Here is a 27355-nt window from a genome sequence, read left to right as displayed (position 1 = left end):
GCCATGGACAGCGGCTGGTCCACACTGGCAACCCCTTTCTGTGGGAGGTCTGAGCTTAGGGTATCAGAGGCAGCAGCGCAGGGCAGCAGGCAGCTGGTCTACGTGGGGAGCAGGTTTTTAAACTGGCTCCCCCAGCAGACTGGCTCCCACCTGCCATGGGGTAGCAGGAGGCTCCCTGGGAGTGCACTGGTTTCTGGCTCCACCCCCGGGGGCTATTGAATAGTCGTGTAACCACTAAGATTTCATGCGGTTACACAACTATTCAATTACAAGATATTTAACATCCCTAGTTTCCAGTGGCTTGACTAATAATAAATACAGTATCAGCTGTAAAAACAAGTAGTCCTGTGGCACCTTAGAGACTAACAAAAATACATAGAGGTTTCAAAACTGTAGGAGGCACTGCTGTCAGCCTCGGGCACTCAGCGAATAGGTACAAACACTTATCTAGTTCAGTAAAATACGAAGCTTTGTGCTAGTTTCTTGTGATGTATCATCAGTGCCCCACTTCTTGTCTGGGCTAGGGATGAAAAATTTTGATTATTTGGATAATCGAATAATTGATGCAATTTGCATTCACTATTCGATTAGTTGATAAGGAAGCTTCCCCTTTTAAAGTCCCGAGGGCTGTTGCTAAATTTCAAAGGCGAAAACGCTGCGAGGAGCACGGGGCCAGTGTGGAACTCAAACGGTCCCCCACTGGCCATGTGTTCCCTGCGGCGTTTCAAAGCAGCTGTGCTGCATGGAGCCTAGGGTCAGCGCGGGAATCCCCTGCTGACCCTGGGCTCCACACTCCGCTGCCGCTTTGAAACGCTGTGTGAATACAGCTGGACTCCCAGCTGGCTGCAGGCTGCACATGGCACTTCAAACTGGCAGCGCCATGTGGAGCCTGGAGTCTGGCCCCAGGCTTCACGTGCCGCTGCCGCTTTGACCTCTCTTCCCGCCCCTTGCTGTCTCTTTCTGATAGAGGCAGCAAGCGGGGGGAAGCAACTAGCCGACTAGTCTTGTTCACATCCCTAGTCTGTGCATGTGCGGAGGGAGAGCCAGACTGCGGGAAACCATCTTTTTTTCAGTAGAGGGAATTGGGCAAAGCAGCCACTCTCTTGCTCCTGTAAGGGAGGGGAGGCTGGGTATTTCACATACATGGAAACATCTTGCAGGAGAAGCCATGGTTGGAGGTAAGGAAAGGTGCATTATGATGTGGCTTTGGGGAAGGGTGAGGTTTTTTCTATCTTGTGCAGGCGGCAGCACAAGGACATGGGTCTTTGTGGGGCTAATTAAGCTACCATTAACCTTGGTAATATCATGCAGCATAGAGGGATGTGATGGTTGGATAGAAGGGATATTTTTCTGAACAGGATTGGAGTGATCTGTGATAGGAGGATACATGCTGATTGTAAAATGATGTTGGTTTATGTAACTATATGAGGTGTCGCAAAGTTTATACTTTTTAACTATGTTGCAGCTAATATGTATGTAGCACTGAGTAATGTTGTAGCCTGTTCATGTTGCAGAATATTCAGATGGACCCCTGAAAAGGAAATAGGATTTTATAATTTGGTTGGTTTTACTTTGGCATGTGTTTGTGCAAATCTGAAGCTAAGAGGGTGCTATAAATTGGTTAGGGGTATTGAGTGAAGGACAAAGAGTTGTGTTGTAGTGAAAGTGGACTAGATCTTTTCACTGTTCTTCTGGGTTTTTTTTAAAGAGAATGTAATACAAGTTTTTGCGCATTAAGTGGACTCTACTGAAACACACATCTAGCTATATTTCTTTTTTAAGTTACTTTTAAAATTTGGGACATTCCTTTTTTAATGGAGCTGTTAGTTTAAATCATGTTGGTGCGGAAGGCCTATAAGAGAGGAATTCTGCTTCAGCAGAGCTTATGAGGTGCATCCAATCAGGGCTGCTTCCTTGCAGATCTTAGCAGTCCATCAGAGGGAGGTGTGTTTCGCTTGGGTAAGGAATGTGGGTATTGGAGAAGGGGAGTTTTTAATCTGTGTTGTAAGTTCTTTCCTTTACAACGTTTAAGAAAATGCTAAGAATTTTAACAAATTAAAATGCAAAGGCCCAGTTTCTTGTTCATCCTAATTCCTTGTACTCGCCCCCATACCTTCCCTGGTCAGTGCCCCCAGTCTAGGTCCCTACCTTGGGTACTATCCAGCACCTCTAGCAGCACAGCCTGGACTCAGTAACAGGTCTGTTTGCACAGTCTGAGTGGCCCAAAGAGATAGTGCTATCTCTTTATGTTCTGGTTGGAATGAATTGGGTTTGTCAGTATGACTCAGTAGTAGTATTCCTGAAGCTAATGTAAGGCAACAGAAGAGTCTCTCTTTGCATACAGTTCTTATCCTGCCTGTGTGCATTGGGGGTATTCCAGGTAAGACAGAGAAAAAACAGGTGCTGATTGGTTTTCTGGTTACTAAAGATCTCATTGCACATTCTGTTTTAAAAAAAAAAAGGCATTGTGTGGTGTCATTGGCCAACGTTTTTTACTTTCTGAATGCGATATGCACGCAGTGTATCACTGTTAGACCACTGTCCATTTCCCCCAGAGACAGCTGCATTTCAGTGGTGCTGCGGTTAGCAGGGCTGTTTTGGGAACCACTGATCATAGAAATGCAGGATTGGAAGCAACGTTGCCTCTAATTTTTTCCATCCATGAGTGGAATAAATTTAATGTGCACCACCAGTAGAAGTACATGCTGCTGGCAGTGGGCCCTCTGCTAATCAGCTGGGTGGCATTTGAATCACAGCAACCCAAGTGCTCAGGTTACGGGGAATACTGATTGCAAGGGATCTTGAAAGGGCATTTAGTCCATCCCCCTGTGTAGACCATTGCTGACAAGTGTTTGTTTAAGCTGCTCTTAAAAACCTGTATTGACAGGTATTCCACAGCATCCCTTGGTTCCAGTGCTTAACTATCCTTAGTGTTAGAAAGTTTTTCCTAATACCAGTGGCAGATATAAGGCAGGGTGAGCGGTGCGGCTGCCCCGGGCCCAGTGCTTCAATAGGCCCCACGCACGCGCTATTACCTGTCAGCTGTGGCCGTGGCACATGCGCAAAATTGTGCTGCCCTGAGCCCCGCGCTTCAATAGAGCCTGGGCCCTGCAAAACTCTCATCCGCCCCTGCCTAATATCTAACCTACATTTCTCTTGATGCAGATTAAGCCCATTACTAGTTGTCCTATATTCAGTGGGCTTGAAGAAGAATTGATCACTTTTCCCTTCATAACAGCCCTTAGCAGATTTGAAAACTCCAAACAGGCCCCCCTCAGTTGTCTTTTCTCAAGACTAAACATGCCCACGTTTTTTAACCCTTTCTCTTAGGTCAGGTTTTTGAAATCTTGTTATTTTTGTTGCTCTCCTCTGGTCTCTGTCCCATATGTCCACATTTTGCTGTAAGTGCACTGCCCCCAGCTGGTCACAGTATTCCAAGTGGGGCCTTGCTGTAGCCCAGTAGAGCAGAACAATGACTTGCTTCTCTATGTCAGACATGATATTTTTGGTAATCGACTCAAGAATATTCATTTGTTTGCAACTGTTGATTTGTATTCCATTTATGAGCTACTGTAACACTCAGAACCTTTTCTGCAATACTACTGCCTAGCCAGCTATTCTCAATTTATAGTTGTGCATTTTAGGGAAGTTACATTTAGATTAATTAACTAATCAATCGAATAGTCAATGGGATTTCCATCGACTATTCGATTAGTCTATAAGGGCGCCTCCGCTATTGAACTGTTGCAAGAGCCCTGCTGCACTCCCTGTGTGCCTCAGCCTTTGAAATGTACAAGAGCCCCAGTGGGCTCTTATACATTTCAAAAGGAAGCCTGGCAGAGAGCGCAGGACCAGCAGGGGACTCCCCTGCTAGCACTGTGCTCCCTGTGGTGCTTGAGCCTTTGAAATGTACAAGAGCCCCAGTGTCCCCAGTGGGTCTCTTGTACATTTCAAAAGCAGAATCACAGCAGAAGTGGCGCAAGTGGAGACTGCTGCCTCTATCAGAAAGAGGCAGCAAGGGGTGGGAAGAGGTAGAGGTACTTCAAAGCGGCAGTGCTGCTTGAAGCCTGGGGCCAGACCCCGGGCTCCACTCGGCGCTGCTGCTTTGAAACGCCGCATGCAGCCCGGGGCCAGCTGGGGTGTCCCCAGGCTGCATGCGGTGTTTCAAAGCATGGAGCCTGGGATCAGATGGGGACTCCCCTGATGATCCCATGGTGCACGTGGCGCTTTTGCTTTGAAACGCTGCAGGGAACCCGGCATCCGGCTGCATGCGGCTTTTCAAAGCGGCAGTGCCATCTGGAGTCCAGCATCAGCTGGAGTTCCCAGCTGATCTTGGGTTCCATGCAAAGCTTTTGTCTTTGAAGTGTAGGAAGAGCCCTATTCGATTAGTCAATTAGTTGCCAATTACCATCCTTACTCTCCCCAGCACTGGCTCCTGCTCTCTCCCCCTTCCCCCTCCGCCGCCTTGACTCTCTCTGATATCAGCAGCAAGGAGGGAAAGCGACTAGTCGCATCACTGGCTGACCAATCGCTTATATCCTTAGTGGGTGGTTCAAGCCCGTTGTGCCACAGGTGGGGGCTGCCTGGGCTAGGCTAGTCCAGGAGGCTGCTCCGGCTGGGCCTGCCACACTGCAACATGGATAGGGGCCTGCTCCCGCCAGGACTGCTGTGCTACAGGTGAGGGTCTGCTCCTTCCCCATGTCCAGCCACCAATTAACCGGTTGCCCATAAGCATCACTCAGTAAGGGTGATGCTTAGTGGGTAACCGATTAACCCTTACATCCCTAATTACTTACCACCCTATAATGATATTTACACTTTTGGAAGCCTGCATGACTGATCCGATAGGTTCTCACTTTTTTTTGAACATTGGCATTACATTTTACTCCAGGAGAGAGTTTTTGTAGGTTTGGGGGGCGGATTGCTCCCCAAGAAAATCCTTATTTCCAGTTATTGCAGGGCTTGAGCTGAGGAGGATTATGATTTGCTGGGCACTGCGCTGTGTAGAAAAATTACTCCATTTGGAGAGCGATGGCAAGTGTATGGTAGCTGGAAGGGACTTGGGAAATGGAAATACGCATTATCCCAGGCGTATAAATGAAGAATCGCTAAACTCCCTCGGATTCTTTCAGTATTATACCTTTTAATTCCTCCCTTCCCCTCCCCTGTTTCAGTTGTGTTCCTTTTGCTTACCTCTGCTCCCTCCGTTCCAACAGATCTGGTGGCTGGACCCAGACCTAACTTGTGGCAATACCAAGCCATTTGTCTTCACCCAGGGCCATTCAGTGTGTAATCGGTCCTTCTTCCCCTGCTTCGACACGCCGGCAGTGAAATGCACCTACTCAGCTACAGTCAAGGTAGGTAACTCCAGTGGCGTGAGCAGCCTTGGGCAGGAACAGCACAGTGCTCCCGTGAGCTGTCACTGGGATCTGGTAGGAGACACGAGACTTTGGGTTGTCCCCGAACAGAACCCGCATAGCCCTTCTGGAGCGAATCCCAAGCCTTGCACTCCCATAGCCGAGCTCCCCGGGACCATTCATTCTGCAGTGCACGTTCGGAAAGAGAATTAGATTGAGTGGTAGCTTCCAGCAAGGATGATTGGAGGGTAACGCTCTCCACCGGTGACGGGGAGGGCTCGGTTTTGAAAAAGCTGCACCAGGAATTGTGACCTTGTGGGTGGATGGAGCCTGTGGGCACTCCAGGAAGAGGAATAGCCGCGTGTGCGTTCTGCAGTTGGGTTAGTCAGGGTCACTTCCCATACTGCTCACCCAGATTTAATTCCCCCCCTCTCCCCCCACCTATCTGCCGTCATTCTGTCTTTCTCCCACCCATTGAATTACATCCTTCCAGGAAAAGTAAATTCTGCGAGTCTGGTCCCTTGGCCCCAGTCAGCTCAGCCGGCGTAAGCCGCTGTGTGTTGGTCTTTCAGGCCCCTGCAGGAATCCAGGTGCTGATGAGTGCCACCCAAAGTACCTATTCGGAGGAGGAGGGCGTATACCAGTTTTATATGGAATATCCGGTTCCTGCCTATCTCGTGGCTCTGGTGGCAGGGGACCTCATACCGGCAGACATTGGCCCCAGGTGAGATTAACAGCTGGCTGCTTCTGCTTTATGCGTTGTGTCCACGTGAAGCTGGGTTGGGCAGTCGTGTAGGTCAGAGTTAATGCCGCGAGGGGCTACCATGAGGGAGTGAGAGCTGTGACCCTTCAGCGAGCTGGAGGTCTACATGGGTGTAGAGACCCCACCGAGTTGGACTGCAGGAGCTGTATTTGGTGTGAGCTCGTAGGACTGTCTTTTTGTCCTGGGTTTACACAACACTTACACCAGAAGGGCCTGCTGGAGGAGGAGCAGCTCTGAGTGCTGCCCCCGTCGCTCCCGTTGGCTGGGAATCACAGTCAGTGGGAATGATGGGGGGCAGCGCCTACAGGGAGTGCTTCCTTGCAGCGTGCAGAGCTATGCAGAGACACCTGTGGGCCCCCAGGAGCTGTGCCAGGTAGATGCCCCAATCCCCTGTACTGTCCTGAACCCGCACCCTGCCCCGCTCCTGCACTACACCTCCTGCCCAGAATCCGCACCCCTACCCCGCTCCTGCACTGCACCTCCTGCCCAGAACCCGCACCTCTGCCCCGCTCCTGCACTGCACCTCCTGCCCAGAACCCGCAGCCTACCCCGCTCCTGCACTGCACCTCCTGCCCAGAAACCGCACCCCTGCCCCGCTCCTGCCCTGCACCTCCTGCCCAGAACCCGCACCCCTGCCCTGCTCCTGCACTGCACCTCCTGCCCAGAACCCGCACCCCTGCCCCGCTCCTGCACTGCACCTCCTGCCCAGAACCCGCACCCCTGCCCCGCTCCTGCACTGCACCTCCTGCCCAGAACCCGCACCCCTGCCCCGCTCCTGCACTGCACCTCCTGCCCAGAACCTGCACCCCTACCCGGCTCCTGCCCTGCACCTCCTGCCCAGAATCCGCACCCCTGCCCCGCTCCTGCACTGCACCTCCTGCCCAGAACCTGCACCCCTGCCCCGCTCCTGCCCTGCACCTCCTGCCCAGAACCCGCACCCCTGCCCCGCTCCTGCACTGCACTTCCTGCCCAGAACCCGCACCCCTGCCCCGCTCCTGCACTGCACCTCCTGCCCAGAATCCGCACCCCTACCTTGCTCCTGCACTGCACCTCCTGCCCAGAACCTGCACCCCTGCCCCGCTCCTGAACTCCCTTCCTTTCAGACCTCTCCTCCAACTCCTGCACCCTGCTTCTCACCCAGACCCTCACACCATCCTGCTCTTGCACCCTCCTTCCCTTCCAGACCCTGCACCCCAACCCCCATCCCTCTCCTGTACCCTCCCTCCCGCCCAGACCCCGCACCTCTTCTCCCAGCCTGCTCCCTGGCAGCACCTCCCGCACACTGAACCTCTCGTTTTTGGTCCCACCCCAGACCCTGGGGGACTCTACAAAATCTACTAGCCCCAGGCCAGCAGAAGAGTTCATTTGGCCCTGAAGGTCTGAGCCTTGGTGCTGCCTCCTCCTCCCCATCCTCCGTGGGGCTAGAGCTTGAGGGGAGGGGGTGTGTCTTTTTTTTTCCTGCTTCCCAGTTGGGGGGCCACATTGGTGAGGGGTTTTTTTCTCCTCACTTGGCAGCCACATCAATGAGCTTTTTTTCTTTGCTTTTCACTGGTGTGTGGCTCCCACCTGATTTTTCTGTGAGTTGGTGGCCCCCCACCCAAAAAAAGGTTCCCCACCCCTGACTTACGCCAAGGGGTCCGGGTCCAGCTGGGGGCTTGTAGGCACTGTGTCATGCATTAACATAGTATTAATTGGTATGGCTTTATTACTTGCCCTCATCAGATCTTCCAGGTTTCCTCCAATGATTACATCAACTTGGGTCTCAATAAATTGTGAGATCTTTGGGGCAGTGGCCTTCTTTTCCTGTGTGTAAAAACCCGTTTAGTTAACCGGTTAAACGGGGGCAAGCGGGAGGGCTGCAATGGACAGGCTGGAGTGCCCCCCTGCCTGCCGCGGACCCTGCTTGTTAACCAGGGAACCATTCACATCCCTAGTGCACGCAGTGCTTAGCACAGAAAGGCCCTGATCCTATCCCAAGACCCCTTCCTTCACTACTGGAATACAAATGTGACGAGGAAGCGTGGTGGAAAGAGGTTTTGTTCTGCCGGAGAGAGATTCCTTCTGTTTGAATGACGGGCTCCCATTTTCTGCCTTGTGACAGGAGCAGGGTGTGGGCAGAGCCTTGTCTGCTGCCAACAGCCATCAGCAAGCTGTCTGGCATGGTGGAGCGCTGGCTGAGTGCTGCAGAGAGCCTCTATGGCCCCTACATATGGGGAAGGTGAGTGCCATAGAATCCGTCTGGTTACCGACAGGAGAATGCAGGTGAAACACTGTGGAAGGGCACACGGTGATGGAGCTCTATCTGGCAGGCCTGATAGGCCTCTGAGGAATGTATGATGTGGAGTTAATAACTGACTGGAGAGTCTTGCTTCAGCTTTGGACCTGCTTTTGGCTGAGGTCAGTGCAGAGGCTCAGACGTTCTAGCTTGTTTTTCAGCTTAATTTTCCAAAAGGAAATGACTGGACCATCTGCTATCAACACGACATCTCTGTTCAGTTCACTTATAAAGCCCAGTGAAGCTCAGCTGGCTAGTCAGTCTTCAGCGAAAGCGTAAAGGATGCGGCACGGGGCAAAGCTCAGTGCCTTCCAGAAAGCTGCAGACTCTTTGGGCTAACTTGCCTGTGCCTAGCCCTAACCGGTTCTTCTAGCCGATATGCTGACTCAGTGCTCTTTTCTTTTGTGAGTAGTCTCCAATATCCTTGTTCACACCGCATGTCCCCAGGAAGCGTTGGAATTCCCAGCTGAGTGAGAAATGTTTCTGATGTCTACTAGGGAGGTAACCATGTAACCACTAAAATCTTAGCGTTACACACGCCTGGGAGCTCTGCGGTATATAGCGTAGCTTTGCTTTCCACTGCAGAACCTCGCGGGCTGTCAGGTCTGCCGGCTCCGCTTTTGTGGGGGAGGCTTTGCTGCCCAGAGGGGAGGTTATGGTATCGTGGTGAAGCTGCCTTCCCGGGAGTGTGGTCGGCTGGGACTGCCGGCCCCACTCCTGGGGAGCCACAGCATCTAACCTGGGCTGGGCCAGGCTCACCACAGACAGAGACTGTTCTGGCCAGCTGGAGCAGCCTCTGCCTGCAGTGGGCCCCACAGGGCTGGAACGGGCGGGCTCATGGTGTTGAGTGTTTGTAGGGTTGCCAGGTGCCCGGCATTTTCGCCTCCTGGCCAGGGAAAAATTCAGAGAATACCAGATATCTCAGGTGTCTGGTATTCTCTGAATTTTTTTTTACCTGACAGGAGGCGAAAATACCAGACTGTCCGGGTGAATACCGGACACCTGGCAACTCTAGTGGTATCTTCCCCTTTCTGCTGGGTCCTACACAGCTATGCAGCTCTGCTCTCATCCCCATCCACAGACACCACCCCTGCAGCTCCTATTGGCCACAGTGGTACTTGGGGCAGTGCACAGAGCCCTCTGGCTGCCTCTATGTATAGGAGCTGGAGTAGGGTCATGCTGCTGCTTCCGGGAGCCGCTCGGAGCAGGGCAAACCCCGCTCCTTAGCAGGTGCTTGAGAGTGGGAGTCAAACAGCTGATGGGCCAGATGCAGGCTGGAGTTTGCAGCCGGAACACTTCCCCCATTTCTTTCATTCCAGCCCTTTCCTTTTACTTTTGTATTACATCCTTGGGACAAGGTGGGTTTGAACCTCACCTAGCCAAGCACTTCGCTTGGCGCTCAGTCTTGCAAGGTGCAGAGAGCCTTTGGTGAGGTGCTAAACGCACTCGTCTCCTGTTGAAGTGAGAGTTGATGGCGCTCAGCACCATGCAAGGGAGGGCCCCACACCCTCTATCACCACTGGCTGGAGTTCAGTTTGGCTTTGATACTCTCGGATGAGTCTGTCGTATTTGAAGGAATTGCTTTTGTTCTTGGGTTAGCTATGTACACAGGGCTTCTGTATTTCTTTGTTAAGGAGAGGCAGGGGAAAGGTTTCCTACCCAGCAAAGCTAAATGCAGGGCTCTCTGGCTGATGCCCACTGGGCCTATGCTGATCAGTTGGTGGGGAGGTCAGTATTGCTGCAGTTTGACCTGGAATGCGTTGGCTAGAGGGCTTAAGTAGTGGGCTAGGAACATGGTCACCAACCTGTCAATTGCAACTGACTAGTTGATTGGGAGGGCTCGACCAGTTGATCGCAAGGTGTTTGGGTCCCTCCCATTTCTCCCCTCCCCCCCCCCAAGAAGCCCCACTACCTACCTCCAGCGACAACGGAGGTAGTGCCAGCTTCCTGCGGGGTGGAAGAAAGTCCAGAAGCTGCGTGCCACTTCCGGGGTTTCAGGAAGTGCCCTGACTGGTCCCCCTCCCCCAAACAGCCGGCGCGGTACCACAACCCAGGTCTGTGGCGCACTGGGGACTTGCTGCATGGGGGGGCAGGGGGTAGGAGTCCCCAGAGGAGGTGCGTGACAGAGCTTCCCTCCTCTGTGGGGGGGAGGGGGGAGGAGTCCCAGGAGGAGGCGCGTGCTGGGGCTTTCCTCCTCTGTGAGGTGGGGGAGGAGTCCTGGGAGGAGGCGTGTGCCAGGGCTTCACCCCTCGGTGGGGGGGTGGTAGGAGTCTCCAGAGGAGGCGTGCGCCAGGGCTTCCCTCCTCTGTGGGGGGCTAGGCGGGTAGGAGTCCTGAGGGGGGAGGCATGTGCTGGAGACTCCCTGTCACCACCAACACCCTGTCCCCGACCCCAGCCACAGAACCCTGCCCCCACTGGCACCCTGTCCCCTGCCCCAGCACCCACTAGCACCCTTCCCCAGCACCATGTCCCCTGCTCCCACCAGCACAGTTGGGGCCACATTAGTGAGGCTTGGGGGGAGGGGGGTTTGGAGGAGTTATTTTTTTGCATCTCACTTGTCGCCCCCAACTGACTTTTCTGTGGGTCAGTGACCCCGACTCAAAACAGGTTCCCTGCTCTTCTCAGAAATAAAGACAATGCTGAAACTTTTTGTGTTTGACATAGTATTTTATTTAAATATAAAGCCTGGCCAACAAACCCCCATCTGGCTGTAGCATCATAACACTCCTGCAACCCCCCTCCTTCCCCGACCCTAGATCTGAGCCTCACTGCTTACCCCTTTCTCCAGATCATTTATGAATAAGTTGAAAAGGATTGGTCCCTGGACTGACCCTTGGGAGACACCACTAGTTACCCCTCTCCAATCTGAAAATTTACCATTTATTCCTACCCTTTGTTTCCTGTCTTTTAACCAGTTCTCAATCCAAGAAAGGACCTTCCCTCTTATCCCATGGCTATGTAATTTACACAAGAGCCTTTGGTGAGGGACCTTGTCAAAGGCTTTCTGAAAATCCAAGTATACTATATCTACTGGATCCCCCTTGTCCGCATGTTTGTTAACCCCTTCAAAGAACTCTAATAGATTAGTAAGACAGGATTTCCCTTTACAGAAACCATGTTGACTTTTGTCCAACAAATTATGTTCCTCTACATGCCTCACAATTTTATTCTTTACTATTGTTTCGACTAATTTGCCCGGTACTGAAGTTAGACTTACCAGTTTGTAATTGCCAGGATCGCCTCTAGAGCCCTTTTTAAATATTGGTGTCACATTGGCTACCTTCCAGTCATTAGGTACGGAAGCCGATTTAAAGGATAGGTTACAAACCACAGATAATAGTTCAGCAATTTCTCATTTGAGTTCTTTTAGAACCCTTGGATGAATGCCATCCGGTCCCGGAGATTTGTTAACATTAAGTTTTTCTATTTGTTCCAAAACCTCCTCTTAATGACACTTCAATCCAGGACAGTTCCTCAAATTCATCACCCACAAAGGACGGTGCAGATTCGGGAATCTCCCCAACGTCCTCCGCCGTGAAGACTGAAGCAAAGAAATCATTTAGTTTCTCCGCAATGGCTTTATCATCCTTGATTGCTCCTTTTATAGTTCGATCATCTAGGGGACCCACAGGTTTTTTAGCATTCTTCCTGCTTCTAATGTACTTAAAAAACATTTTGTTATTTCTTTTTGAGTTTTTGGCTAGCTGTTCCTCAAAATCTTTTTTTGCTTTTCTTATTACATTTTTACACTTGATTTCACAGTGTTTATGTTCCTTTCTATTTCTCTCACTATGATGGGACTTCCACTTCTTAAAAGATGCCTTTTTGTCCCTCACTGCTTCTTTTACATGGTGGTTAAGCCATGGTGACTCTCTTTTAGGTCTCTTGCTATGTTTTCTAATTTGGAGTATACATTTAAGTTGGGCCTCTATTACGGCGTCTTTAAAAAGTTTCCGTGCAGCTTGCAGGGATTTGGCTCTAGTCATTGTGCCTTTTAATTTCCGTTTAACTAACCTCCTCATTTTTGTCTAATTCCCCTTTTTGAAATTAAATGCCAGAGTGCTGGACTGCTGAGGTGTTCTTCCCACCACAGGAATGGTGAATGTTATTATATTATGGTCACTATTCCCAAGCGGTCCTGTAACGGTTATCTCCTGGACCTGATCCTGTGCTCCACTCAGGACTAAATCGAGAATTGCCTCTCCCCTTGTGGGTTCCTGCACTAGCTGCTCCAAGAAGCAGTCATTTAAGCCATTGAGAGATTTTATCTCTGCTTCTCTTCCTGAGGTGACATGTACCCAGTCAATATGGGGGTAATTAAAATCCCCCATTATTATAGAGTTCTTTATTTTGGTAGCCTCTCTAATCTCCCTCAGCATTTCAATGTCAGTATCGCTGTCCTGGTCATGTGGTCGGTAATATATCCCTACTGCTAATTTCTTATTATTGGAGCATGGAATTACTATCCATATTGATTCTATTGAACATGTTGATTCATTTAATATTTTTATTTCATTTGATTCTACATTATCTTTCACATACAGTGCCGCTCCGCCACCACCCAGTGGGAGCGCGGTCTGCTCTGTAACCCGGGGTTCCCCTGCGCTGTAATGTGTGATTCCCACTGATTCACCCACATGTGTATTGGCCTGGACACCTAGTCCCAGCGTGAGCAGATAACAAGGCTCTTCCGAGGGAGAGGGAGAGGGAGAGGGAGAGGGAGACGGCCACCTGGCTGGGGGGGGCAGAGTCTGGGAGGGAGGCAGTTTCTGGCTGGGAAAGATGAAGGGAACAGACTAAGCTGAGAGTTGAGAGGGCGATGGATCCCCGCCTAACCCAAGGGGTCTGAGGCAGCCTGGCCCTGATGACTGTAACCACATCACATCTGTGCTGGGCTGTATCCTGGAGAAGCAATAAACCCCCTCTGTTCTACTGGCTGGTGGAGTCTGTTCTGGCTGCTATGGGGGTGTAGGATCGGGGGAACCCCGACATGCAGTTATAGGGTATGGCTAGACTTCAGGAGTTTTTCCGGGATTCCTGGAAAAACTCTACCGCATCTAGGGACATGTTGTTCTTCTGCTTTTTTTAGCGGAAGAGCAAACATGCTCTTTCGGTAACCCCTGTATTCCTCATTCTATGAGGAATAAGGGGGCTTCCAAAAGAAGGGGTTTTTCTGACATTTGACCCAGTCTAGACAGGCCAAATGTTGGAAAAACCTCTTCCTACAGAAGAATCGAAAAAAAAGTGGCAGTGTAGCTGTACCCGGGGGCTACGTCTACACTGGCCCCTCTTCCGGAAGGGGCATGTAAATTTCACGAGTCGTCGTAGGGAAATCCGCGGGGGATTTAAATATCCCCCGCGGCATTTAAATAAAAATGTCCGCCGCTTTTTTCCGGCTTTTAAAAAAGCCGGAAAAGAGCGTCTAGACTGGCCCCGATCCTCCGGAAAAAGTGCCCTTTTCCGGAGGGTCTTATTCCTACTTTGAAGGAAGTAGGAATAAGACCCTCCGGAAAAGGGCACTTTTTCCGGAGGATCGGGGCCAGTCTAGACGCTCTTTTCCGGCTTTTTTAAAAGCCGGAAAAAAGCGGCGGACATTTTTATTTAAATGCCGCGGGGGATATTTAAATCCCCCGCGGATTTCCCTACGACGACTCGTGAAATTTACATGCCCCTTCCGGAAGAGGGGCCAGTGTAGACGTAGCCTGAGAGTGTATAAGGGCTGGGGATAGCACGTGATGGAGAGGAGGAGAACAGAGAGGGCGGGGCTTCAAGGAAGAGGTGGGGTTTTGGGGGAAGGATGGGGAGGTAGATCTTGGCTTGTTCTTACATTTCAAAAGTGATCGTGAGTGTAAAAAGGTTAGAGACCACTGGGCTAGGGGGTGAAATGGGGAAAACCCAGTAGCCTTCAGATAAGCATTCCTTCAGCAAAGTTCTTGTGTAGTCTTGGATAAATTAATTCGGCTCCTGTCTCTTCTCTCTCCGTTCCAGATACGATATTGTTTTCCTTCCGCCATCCTTCCCCATTGTTGCCATGGAGAACCCATGCCTGACCTTCATCATCTCTTCCATTCTGGAGAGTGACGAGTTCCTCATCATCGACATCATTCATGAGGTTGCACACAGCTGGTTTGGCAATGCCGTCACCAATGCCACCTGGGAGGAGATGTGGCTGAGCGAGGGGCTGGCCACATATGCACAGCGCCGGATCACCACTGAGACCTGTGGTATAGTTGTAGCGATTGTTTTTGTTTGGCATGTGTAACCCACGCTGTTCTTCCCCCAGCTCGTGGGAAAAAGGTTGGTAGACGAAGAGGAAGGAGACACATGAAGATTTTCCTTTCAACCAGTTGGAGCTGAGAGCTGGGATTTCAGGGTTCTAATATAAAATATTAGAAGGCTTAGCTGGTGTGGGCTGGGGCTTGTCTGGGATGAGAGGTCATGCAGGCCACCTGCTGGCTTCTCTCTGAGGCCTGTGTAAACAATCCCATTCTTTTCAGTCTTGCTCAGCAGCCTTGCCAGGCTTCTCATCACTTTTGTTGTCCCCTTTTGCACTCCACCTCTATTGGGATGTTTTTGAGGCAGAGCTACCAGAATAGAACTCAGGAGAGGATGCCATCAATTTACACAAAGGAATCCATTATGTTTCATTGCATTTGTCAGTGTTGTTTGGATTCCATAGTATCCTTTTGTTCCCTTGTTTAACTGCCATTGTGCATTGACCACTCCACAGTGTTGCTCAGGTCTCTTTCCTGAGTGGTCACAATTACACTGGTGAAAGACAGCAAAAAATCAAGCACATCGAAATTGCTAATGAAGCTGGGATTTAAATATCCCGTGCCTCATTAGCATAAACATGGCTGCCGCTTTTTCTGAAACGGTGCTTTTTTTTAGGGGGGGAAAGGCAGTCTAGACGATATGTTTTGAAAATACAACCCTTTTTCGAGGGATAAGGGATCTTTCGAAAAAGGGCTGTATTTTCGAAAGATCGTGTCTAGACTGCCGTTTTTTCGAAAAAGCTCTGTTTCGAAAAAAGCGGCAGCCATTGTTTATGCTAATGAGGTGCCGGATATTTAAATCCTGGCTTCATTTGCACTTTCAAAGTGCTTGATTTGCATCCCTCTGTCGACAGAGGGATGCAGTCTAAACATAGCCCCTGTGAGTAAGTCTATGTGAATTTCTCCTGTTGTGACATTTGTCTTTCACTGTCAAGTAGCCTGTATCTTTTACATGTACTGGTGATGCAGTTATCTGCCTGACATTGGATAACGTGTATAATTTCTCTTGTGGGGCAGGTGCTGCCTTCACCTGCCTGGAGACTGCATTCCGTCTTGATGCCCTCCACAGACAGATGAAACTTCTTGGGGAGGACAACCCAGTTAGCAAGCTTCAGGTTAAGCTGGAGCCAGGTATGGCTGTTCCTGGAGATGCTGTTGGGAGAAACAGATCATATATTTAAATGCCTAAATATGTCCTCAGGAGCAATGTTCCCTGTCAGCTATGTGCTCGTGTGGCCACTTGGGAGAGATTCAAAGGCCACCCAGCTAGCAGAGCGCCCACAGCTAGGTTTTGTGTTTCTGCCGGTGGTGCACATTCACATGTGCCACAGTGCACATAAAATTATCCCACACGTAGATGGAAAAGATTAGAGGGACTGCTGCTCAGGAGTCTAAGTTTAGACGCCCAACTCTTGAAAATGTTGGCCTATATTTGCAATCTGTTAAATTTGAAGAACAATTTAAATCCATGGTGGGCAACCTGTGGCCCCTGGACTGTATGCGGCCCACTGGGGCTCCACCTGTGGCCCGCAGACCCCTTCTCTGTTCCCTTCTCTCATGCGCACTGGGGCACCGGAGCCTTGCACTTCCTACTCCTCCCCTTCCCTTCCAGCAACCCATAAATAGCCTGATTCACGCTCTGTCCCTGCTCCTCCCCCACCCTCCCAGAGCTGGAACACTGCGAATCAGCCGTGGAACCCCACTGCAGGTGGAACCTCACCAGGCCACAGGCCCCAGTGGCTCACTGAGGAAGGTGGTTCGCCCAGGCAGTCCACTCGCTGTTTTTGGTTGCCCATCGTTGACTTAAATATAAATGAAGGAACTTGCCTTTGGTGAGCATCTAATTCTCTGGCATTTTTCACTGTGGCCCTGTCTTTAAAAATAAATAGGGGTTTTTTAACGGTATTTTTAAAAAACTTTTTTTAAACTGAGATGTTTGGGGTTTTTTTTCTTCAGTTTCCAAAATAAATCTGGACCAAATGTGGAAAGTTTCTGCCCTGAAAACTGAATGCCTTTGAAAATTTTAACATGACAAAATAAGTTGTTCTAGTGGAAATGATTTGTTTAGCAACCTTGGTGAAAGTCTGCTCCGTTAGATGCTCTGTGCACATATATAATAATTATATACTTGTACTAGACCATTTACCCGGCGTGGCTCGGGTTTTTAACTTAAATACATTTTCTTTTTCTTCATTTAAATCATTGCTTTGGGGCGGGGCAGAGGATGAGGGGGTCAGTATGTGGGCTGCCCCCAGGAGAAAGGACAGCTTCAGGCCTCTCTCCCCACAGCAGCTTGGGGCCAAGTAAGAATTGGCTGTCCATGGCTGCTGCACTGGGTACTGATGGGAGAGGGATGCATGTCTCTCAGTTGGGGACAGACAGACACACAGACAAACTCTCTCAAATATAGTAGATAGCTGTCTCCTGCTGCCCCAGTAGGGTTATAGCTATCCCAGTCCCCATCAGTGGCCCCTTGCACACCCTGCTGTGATCATTCTGTAGTATAACTACCAGACACCTCCCTTTCTATTTTATCAGATACTATTGAATTCTATGCACATCCCATTGTCCTGGCACAACCAAACCCTTACCCCATTTTAAGTTATGATAAGAGGAAGCTGCATACCAAATTTGGTCCTAGCTCTTACCGTTTAGGAGGAGTTCTTAAATAGGCTCACAGACAGACACATATTTCTAAAATATATAGTAAGAAGATATACTTGTGCATAGATAGGAATATAGGCACAGATTAAAAAATCATGATTTGCTTTGCTGTTGATTCAGCTCTGCAATATTAGAGACTGGTCAGCTAAATGTATTTCTACACCCTTACTATGTGTTTTTCTTTGGTGCTGGTTTTCTGTCTTTGTACCTTGTTTATATATATTTTTTTCACAGTGCAAAGGGGATAGTGAGCACCAGACCATGAGGTACTCATACAGGCTACATGCTACATAGAAAAAAAAAATCATGTAAGATGTTAGTGGCAGACTGAAAAATACTGAAGGTTCCATCTGTTGGCATCTCAAGAGTCACTAATAAGGCAATTAGCAGCACTTTGTGTGTGCGGAAGGTTCTTAAAGTTTGCACTGAAGAATATGGGTCTGAGGAAAAGATCTGCTTCCAAAGGGAGGCCTTAGAGACTGGTCTGGAATTTGAAATGACTCAAGTCATAGGCATTTAGCTAATATCCCAGAGTATACAGCGCTCTACAATGCTGCTGTTTTTCTTTTACTTTCAGGTGTGAATCCCAGCAATCTGATGAACCTGTTCACCTACGAGAAAGGCTACTGTTTTGTTTACTACCTGTCCCAGCTTTGCGGAGACCCCAAACACTTTGACTCCTTCCTCAGAGTTAGTGTGAATACATACCTCATCCTGCGCACTTTTCCATTTGGGTTGCTGACTGCCGTGGCCTCAGGTTTTGTCACTGCAGCTAAGGCCATGTGCGCACTAGCAAGCGGACAGTGGCACAGCTGTACCGATGCCGCCGTGCTGCTAAAAGGTTGTTCGTGTAGCTCCTCTGTGCTAATGGGGGGGAGAGAACTTTTGTTGGCCTAATAAAGCCACCTGAATGAGCGGCAGAGCTGTGCAGGCAGGAGAGATTCTCACTGTGCTGTGCCCGTTAACACTTATGCTGGCGAAACGTATGTCCCTCAGGGAGTTGCTTTTTTTTCTTCACATCTCTGAGCCACATAAGTGATAGGGGAGGCGTGGCCTAAGTGATGAGGGGCAGAGAGGCAGTTAGATCTGAGACAGAAGAACAGTACTGCCGTTCCTTCTGCCAGACACCCAAAGAGGAAAAGAATCTCCCGGGTCATCTCCACATGGCCATGAACCAAACCATCTCCACCTGCAAGCTGCGAGGGTGTCATGAGATTGCCAATGGCTTAATTAACCGTGTTCTGACAACTAGTGTATCTTTGCAGCTCATTGTTTAGGGCTTCAAGTCAATGGGAAGCACCGCATGGAATAGGTTGGTTATTGATGGGATTCCCTTTAGTTTGCTACAGAGATGCCTTAGTTTGCTGTGGCTTTTGCATGCGTGGCTAGCAAATCCAACGATCAGGATTCCCTAGAGAGAGCACTTTTTATAATAGGTGGGAAAGCCTTGGTGTCTAATGGCACCATGGCAAATGCTGTATACATTGAGGTCTTTTACTGAATTTTGTATAAAAATTGACATCAAAGCTCATTTGCTCTTCTCTAACTTTTTTCTCCTTTCCTTTCACATTGCTGCCACCTCATTGTGCTCTTTCTCTTACTCTCTTCCCTTTAACTCATCTTATTTCTCTTCTTTAATCCATCAAGCATGTACAGAGACATTTGTATGTCTCCTGTAATCTGTATCCTGTTGGTGACTTGCTTGGTGGTCAATTGTGTCCTAATTCTCACAAGTGTGAATGTGCTGAAACCGTCCCCTCCTTCTGTGGACACTTCATGTGGCAGAACTCTTGATTTGTGCAGTTTGTATTGAATTTGGAACCTTTCCATGACTGCACCATTGTTCTCTTACCTTGAGTTTCACGAAAGCTCCTAGTACAGATCTTCCTTCCTCTTCACTGTCCTTTTGTACCAGAACCCCTTTCCAATAACTGTGCTCGCTCTACCATCTCTGTATTTTCACATAAGGCTCATGATTCTTCATCCAACTCTCACTGTCTTCCTAACCATAATTCACTCTTTCATTCTGTTTCAGGCATACATTGAGAAATACAAGTTCACCAGCGTTGTAGCCCAAGATCTTTTGGATTCCTTCCTGAATTTTTTTCCAGAACTGAAAGAGCAATGTGTTGACAACAAAGAAGGTGGGAAAGAGAGAGTTTCTTTGTTTAAGCAAAGAAAGTTTGAAAGGAACAAGGCTAGGCTTGGATTAGATGGTGTATAAGGAAATGCTGGATCTGAAGAAAATGGAAACTTCCTTACTTATTCATCTTTGGCATTCAGATCATTATAAATGTAATTCATGCCATTATCGCTCTGCTTATAATGCCAGTCATCAAAGCTAGAGAAAGAGGATAGAAGAGAAATATTTTCTGTAAGTAAAATAGAAATGGAATTTAGACGCACATTTCTGTCGCTATGAAGCTGCAGGCTGTATACTTCCCAAAAGTTCATCTCTAAATGCTTTTCTGTAATGGGCTCTCCTGCCATTGATTCTACAAGTGGGTTTGTAGGGCTCTGTGCATTATAGGAGATTATGTTGGTCTTTCTTTGGATCGTGGAAATAAATCTGAAATCACTTCCATTCCCACTATTGGGGCAGTAACTTGTCCCCTTTCTGTAGACCTGCCTCAATTGCTTACTTGAGTGTTTGTCAGAACTGAGGTCTTAGAATTGCTAAGAGTGACACACATGAAGGGGAGTGTGAAAGTTGAATAAAAAATGCCTCGTCTTCCTTTCTGTCTATCTCAACATTATCATCTTGGATATTTGAGTTACCATCACTATGGTGACTAAGTGCTAGTATTAGATAGAGATGTGTTATGGTTGGAAGGGAACCAGGTAACTGCTATACAGTCAATGCAGAAAAATAGCTAAGCCTGATAGGGTCATTGTTAGGATAAGAACATAGAAATGGCCATACTGGGTCAGAGTAAAGGTCCATCTAGCCCAGTATCCTGTCTGCTGGATGCCACAGAGAGAGGGAACACAACAGGTAATCATCACGTGATCCTTCTCTTGTCCAGACAAACAGAGGATATTACCCTGCTGTACTGCTACCATTAGAAGTTGATCCAGTTGTTGTTGTTAAAGCTACTTAACTATGCTAGAAGCAGTCCTGGGTCTTGAGAAAGTCAAGTCAGCTGCAGAGACTCCTGCTTCACCTTTTCGGTGCTCCTCATTCCAGGGCTGGAGTTTGAACGTTGGCTTAATGCTACAGGACCTCCATTAGTTGAGCCAGACTTATCTCAGGGATCCAGTCTGATCAGACCAGTGGAGACACTCTTCAAACTCTGGACCACAGAGCCTCTTGATGCCGTTGCTGCTGCCAGCAGCGTTGACATCACTAAATGGAGAACGTTCCAAACTGTGCTTTTTTTGGACAGATTGCTGGATGGGTCACCGCTGCCTCATGGTGAGTATTGCACCAATAATGCAGCAAGCCAAGTGTTCCTGGGCAAAGTGTGAAGGAAATAATGTTTTAGCTTACTTCGCTCACCTAACACATAGTCCCGCACCCTAACTTAATGCTTTTCATCCACTTTTACCTAATTGCTTTTAAACCTGGCAAAATACCTCCAGTAACAAACTCGCGCTCTCTCTGTGTTTTCTTCAGAGGTGATAAAAAAGCTTTCAGACTGTTACTCCTCTCAGCTAGACTCCATGAATGCAGAGATCCGTATCCGCTGGTTGCAGATCGTAGTCCGAAATGACTATCACCCAGATCTTTACAAAGTCCGACACTTCTTGGAATACCAGGTACTAACTGCTGGATTAAAAAACACTGCACCTCTCAGTGCATGAGACATGTGCATGAATCATGCGACGTGAAAGAGACCTTGGAACTTCTGCTTCCTGGCCAAGTATAGATCAGGTGTGTTGTGAAGGAGCTGAGTGGGGTTCACCTCCTCGTGGGTGGGGATGGCTGTCAGTGAGAGAACACAACATGGTCCTGACTTTATTTCTCTTTAGCACGGAAGGATTGGCGAGGATGTCCTGTGACTTTTCTATGCACAATCTGTACTCTTCTGCTCTGGCTCCCCGCCACAGCCCAGCTCTGCCCAAACCACCATCACTTTTGCCCTGCTTTTCTGGGCCTGTACAACAGAGACTGCAACCCATATTGATGTGTGTGATAGTTTTGTTGTCCAGTGGATAAATATCCATAGACTAGGAGCTCCATTTGTTAGTTACAGGATTGAGCAGAAGTGAAAAGTTAGGGCATGTGATCCCTGTGTCCTTTCTCTTTGGCCTGCTGGATGAGCTGTTTGTTGTGCATGAGTCATGGAATTAACTGTTCTCAGACAGACATTCAAAGAGAAGCCTTATTGTTTTACTGGTACCCGTCTCTTTCAGGTTGAGCTGACTTAATGTAATTTGATAAAAGTCTTAACAAAGAGTGAGTGTGAAGAAATACAGTGACTGCCTCTGATCTTGTTGTGAAGAACTGGCTGGTGCATTCTTTGCCCAGCTGAGTCGCTTACCCTTTGTATGCATTATGTTATCCAGCTTTATTTGTATTGTAGATGTCTCGAATGTACACAATTCCACTGTATGAGGACCTCTGCACTGGCACCCTGAAGTCCTTTGCCTTAGAAGTTTTCTACCAGACCCAGCACCAGCTGCACCCCAACTTGCGGAAAACCATTCAGCAGATCTTGACACAGGGCTTGAATCCGCTTCCCACCATAGACACTACAGCAGTTGCCATAGACACGCCAACTATGGTGCTTGAGGACAAGCCCTCAGAGGCCGCTAACAGTGCCATTTCACTCAGGGATGTTAACGTGTCTGCTTAGATCACCATCTCATACCAGGCAGGAAGCTTAAGGCAGCGGACAGGAACAGAGGAAAAATGCAGGACGCTGCCTCCTTTTTCTCAGCCTAACAGCTGCAGTCTTTTGTGACTGGATGTTTTAAAAATTCCCCAGACACACAGCAAATGTGCCTTCAAGTGCCCGACACAGCTGGGTTTCAGGGATCTCTTTCAGAAGTGAGCAGGAACTACAGTGGGATGGCTATTTTGATTCGTTGCATCATGGGCAGGGATTTCATGGCGTTTTCCCTCTGCAAGTGGACAGTTTTCTTCTTGGGGGCTCTTATGAACTGGTTTGTGTTGAGTAAACTGAGGCGACACGCAGTACCTGCTGTGTGTAGCATCAGGGTCAAAAAGCAGGATAAAGGGGATTAGGGCCAGAGCTCTGTAAAGAATAATCTTTTAAGATTTTAAAGTGGTAGCCAACATGTTTTCTGCTTGTGCTGTTTACTGAGACAGAAACGTGGGATTTGGGCAGTGGAGAACTAATCCTTACGTAAGGTGAGAATCTAGTTTAAAACAGCACTTGGGTTTCATCTAGATGGATACATATATATATATATATATATATATATATATATATATATATATATAGTTTCTGTATGGAGAGCATGGAAACAGCATGGAAGATTTAAAATCCTCCCCATTCACTCAACCCTACCATCTTTGTTCCCTTTGCACTGACTAGGACTGAGCAAACAGATTGGGATTCTCAAAAGGGCGCAATGGAGTTCCGTGTCCAAATGCAATTGAATTTCAATGGAAGTTGGAGACCTAAATCCCCTAAACTCCTTTGATAAGTCCAGCTTCAATTCTCATTAGTTCCCTGGCAAGGAGAGTGTCTGCATCCTCCAAATAACCCGTGTTTTTCCTGTTGACTCTCTTTCGAGAATAAGAAATGGGACCTTTATTTAATTTAGAAAAAATCACCTGCATGCACTGGACCTGCAAGACAACCATGAAGATGGTGACCATACTGATTCTGGTTTATATATTTTTTCCCCTTGGTCTGAATAACAGTCTGTTAGAGGAAAGATGAAGGAAGCAACCTTTCTCTGGATGCAAAGCGCTGGAGCCTAAACCCCACTGTACCCAAGCTTGCTCTCTGACTCCTAAGGGCAATGCAATGCCAAGGCACCGACCCAGGGTGCTTTCTCAGGATCGCTGGCAAGGCACACCTGACTGTTACTAACAGAGAGAGAGAGAGAGAACATCTCCACTGCCCATTCCCCGTGGGCAAAGCATGGTTTTAGTTGCTCATCAGAGATAAAACACACGGGGAGTCCTTTGGGAATTGCTAGTGCAACCCCAACAAATGACCCAACACGGACGATAGGTTCTAAAGAACCTTTTCGGGACTAAAATGTGGGCAGTTTCTAAGTGCCTCTCTGGGGGCTCCCTGCAGCTCTCTTGGAAATGATGTAGCATTGTAGCAAGTAAGCTAGCTGAAGCAAAGCATGAAAGCTTCGGAGTAGTCTCAGCTAAAGGAGAACTGAGTTGGAAGCAATCTTTTTGGGAAGAAACACTATGATTTTAAAATAAGTCTGCTTGTGTTTTCTGAGGGGGGCTTAAGTTCCTGTTTTTACCCACTCCTAGAGACATCCCCAGTGGTTTCCATGTAATGTTATTTGTTCTGGCATGTTTTAGGGCTGCTGTGAAAGACGTACATAGCACAGGCAAGGAAGAAAACTTGAGAGACATTACACCAAATGAAATCAATTTACACCCATGTACGGATGGGGATTTAGGTGCTGTTACTGAGCTGTTTTTCTGGCCTTAAATGACGTTGGATTTCACATTCGCCTTAGCATGGGCCAAGCTGGGATAAAGCAATAATAAACTCAGGCCTCCATAGTTCTACAGACACTTCCAAAATGTGCCATCAGCGTTCTGGGGCGTGGCATCTCCAAGCTGTGCTCTTTACTCTTTTATTGGGATTAACCTTTCCTCCCTCCCCTCACCCCTGCAATGGTGTTTTCCGTACAATTCTTTCCTTTCACTCCCTATTACCTTGTTACGCTGATTTATGCAAATTGACCTTTCCGCTTCCTTTATTGCCATTCTTGGCACTAAGTACCCTGGACACCACTGCCGGCAGTGACAGCCTGTGACCACTAGCCTCATTTGCAGCACCAGGCCTTGGTCTTACAGCATTTTATTTTGTGGGAGAATGTATATGACCCTGGTGGAAATTTTTTAAATTTACATTGATGCCTTATGATTAAATATCAAATTAAACTAAGCTTTGTGGTGTGTGAAGCCTTTCTGCCTGTCATTGTCCTGGCGAGCATTGTACTGTTGACTGGAGAGGGAACATGACAGAGGAGCATGGCTGGAAAGAGTAGTGGGGCATGGAGTGTGTGAGAGAGACACACAATTGTGTGGGGAGTGCTGGAATAGTCTTGGGGAAGAGACTGAACAACCATGACGATTCTGACCAGTTGAGCATTTTTCTTAATGTAAGGTGGCTATTCTTGTCCTTTGTGCCCATCCCAATGCTGTGCAATTTTAATGAAAATTGGTGGAATTTTATAAACAGATGGAAGAGCAAGCAACGTGTGTTGTCTTTTGTTTTGTTGTTGCGGAAGGTGTACCTGAATCTTAGAAGCTACATCAAGGCTGTCTGGCAAAAACATGACTGCCTCAGACAAAAGTCCCCAGTATAATGTAATTTATTTATTAATGCTATTTATTATTATTAATTATTATTTATTTATTACCGGATCTATTTGTTGTGTATGAACAATAATCCCCAGCTGATGAATTGACTCTTTGAGGTTTGACAGTTCCTAGACTAGTCCCAGGGTTAGAATTATGGTTAAATTGGAAACCCCAATTTAAGTTGCAACAATCACACTTAAAAATGTTCTGAGCTTTCATTAATTTTGTTAACATAGTAAGTACTCAGAAGTGCTGATCCAAACAAGAAGGTAACAGTAATGCAGTATTAATTTTATTTCTAGTCTTGTGCCAGAGGCATACTCTTTCAATCCTTGTGGAGATCAAAGGAGACCAGAGGTAACCTATGAGATCCTATCCTATCTCATCTAGGCCATGCTTAGCCCTACTATAGGGTCTAGTGATTGCCATGAATATTCATAAGTGTTTGGCTTCCTTTGCTCATAACTAATTTTCTTGTCCTAATAATGTTGCGAGGTCCTTATTCTATAGGTTAATATATTTACTATTTACTATTTAAAACATATTGACATATACATCCATTACTATTAGCAACCCTGTGGCTAAGCATCTGTTTATGTTTCTATTCTGAAATACCCAAACTGGCATCAACTGAATTCTTGTGGTTAGTTATGAGCATTTTATTCAGAATTTCAGGAGACGTGCGTATTACAGTTTATATCCTCTGTGGTCTTGTGACTTGGTCAACTTATTTATGCTAAAACCTAAGAGGCCTAACTTGTGCTAAATGCTTAAGCTAATGTCTTCTGTAGGCTTCTCGTATATCTGCCTTAAACTTATATCCCACTACTTGTACATTGGCTACAAAATCCAGCTGAGATAAGTGCATGGATGGGAAAGAAACACTCCTCAAAACCAATAGATGTTTTTCCTGAATAAAGAATTCAAGATTTGAGTTGGTGTTTTCACCCTGATCTCTGTAAAATCTCATGGAGAGATTGTTTTCATGAAAATTGTTCTCTAGCTCACCCAAAATCTCATGCTTAGGTTTTGGTAAAAATATTGTATGTTCCATTATCAAAGGGCTCAGAATCCCTCAATGAACTAGGGGTGCATTGCTATTACAGAGGGATAAAAAATGGAAGCGTGTTTGTGACTGGCAAAGCTTTCCTTTTGCTGATATAAAGTAAGAAAATTCTTTAGGCAGCCTCCTGCTCTGACATTTTAAACCCTTTATAAATCTAGTGATATTTGTTTTACCTGATTCTCTTATGTGTTTTGAGGCCAGGAAAAACCGTTATGGTCTAAGTGTGACATCCTACATTACATAGGCTGTAGAAGAAATGGCTGTATGAGGTTCTTCTGCTTGAACTATAGCATATCTTTTAAATGCTGGAGTGAATATCTTTCTAAAATCTCTTTGCCCTAGATAAATTGCTCCAATTGTTAATTAACCTTTGTTGCTTAAAAAAAGTGCCTAATTTTAGTCTAGCTTTGGATTCATACTGTGCCTTTTTCTGCCAAATGAAGGCGTTATTTGCTGTCAGCAGTCTCTTACCCATGCAGTGTTTGCAGGAGCAGCCTGAGACCATCATTGTATAAGTATCTGAGCACTTTCCAGTCATCTATTATGCAACATGACCAATCTCTGTCAGAGTGGTTCTCTCATCCTTTCCCTAAGGAGCAGGTGTGGGAAGTATGTGCACTGTAGTGTCTTTTTATAGGCTTTCTTTTTAAAAAAAAGTATGTATTGCTATGTATTTCTGAGAGAGAAAGTGGGTCAGAGAAACACGCCTGCACTGGGAGTAGAAAGTGGTGAGGTTTGTGGTGTCCCGAGGGAGGGGGGAGAAAGTCCTCTCCTGCACAGACAGGCCGGGCCCTTATTTTAGAGAATGCAAGTGGGTCAGAGGAGTAGAACTGTCATCTTGAAGCTTGAGGTGGGATGGGAGCAGTTCCAGGAGCTCCCTCTGCTCCTTGCTAGGCCAGCTAGTGCAGAGGGAAACAGGAGCAGCAAAACCCCTTATTCCATCCCTGTTGCGCACAGAGGGGAAAATGGAGGGGAAGGTCCCATCGTTCGTGGTCTCGCCTTAGCTTTCTGAAGAATGGCTTTGAGTGGCTGAGGAGAGAGGCTCCCAAGGGAAGCCGGGTTAGTCTGCCACTTTAAAAACAACCCAGACGCAGTACTACTCGTTCTTTAAAGATGTTTGTGAGGAGAGAGCTCTGCCTGCAGCAGCATCACTAGGTCCCAGCGGGTCGCTCATTAGAGAGCTGGGGTTTCTCCTGCCCAGGGGAAGCTGGCTTCAGGCCAGGCTTGAAATCACGTCCCTCCTGCAACAGGACCAGGCTCGAGTTTCCAGCGGGGCTGAGAGTGGAGGGGCTCGGAGGAGCTGCCCCCTGCCCTGGCTGGCGCTCTGGGCTGCCAAGCGGGCTCCCCTTAGTCGAACGCGGCCCCGCTGCCGCCTCCCAGCATTTGCGGGGCCGAGCCACCCGCCCGCAGCGCCCTGGGCTCCAGGCTGAAGTCCGGCGGGGCGCTCGGCTGCCTGTGCTGCTCCCCCGCGCAAGGGC

At 47.9% G+C, this 27355-nt stretch overlaps 1 protein-coding gene across 1 annotated transcript in view; it reads left to right on the top strand.

The window, feature by feature from the left end:
• Positions 1-24701, top strand: part of RNPEPL1 (arginyl aminopeptidase like 1) — a 30687-nt gene extending 5986 nt beyond the window's left edge. The window contains 10 exon segments of the mRNA XM_006138520.3: positions 5217-5357; positions 5930-6081; positions 8222-8338; positions 14384-14619; positions 15688-15801; positions 17912-18024; positions 19370-19478; positions 20522-20749; positions 20951-21093; positions 21861-24701. Of these exon segments, the coding sequence (XP_006138582.3) occupies positions 5217-5357; positions 5930-6081; positions 8222-8338; positions 14384-14619; positions 15688-15801; positions 17912-18024; positions 19370-19478; positions 20522-20749; positions 20951-21093; positions 21861-22133 (1626 nt within the window). The 3' untranslated portion in view covers positions 22134-24701.
• Positions 24702-27355: the final 2654 nt, after the last annotated feature.

This window comes from Pelodiscus sinensis, chromosome 10 (assembly GCF_052426305.1).
Source record: "Pelodiscus sinensis isolate ZL-2025 chromosome 10, ASM5242630v1, whole genome shotgun sequence".
NCBI lineage: Eukaryota > Metazoa > Chordata > Testudines > Trionychidae > Pelodiscus > Pelodiscus sinensis.
This window is presented reverse-complemented; position numbering and strand designations above follow the sequence as displayed.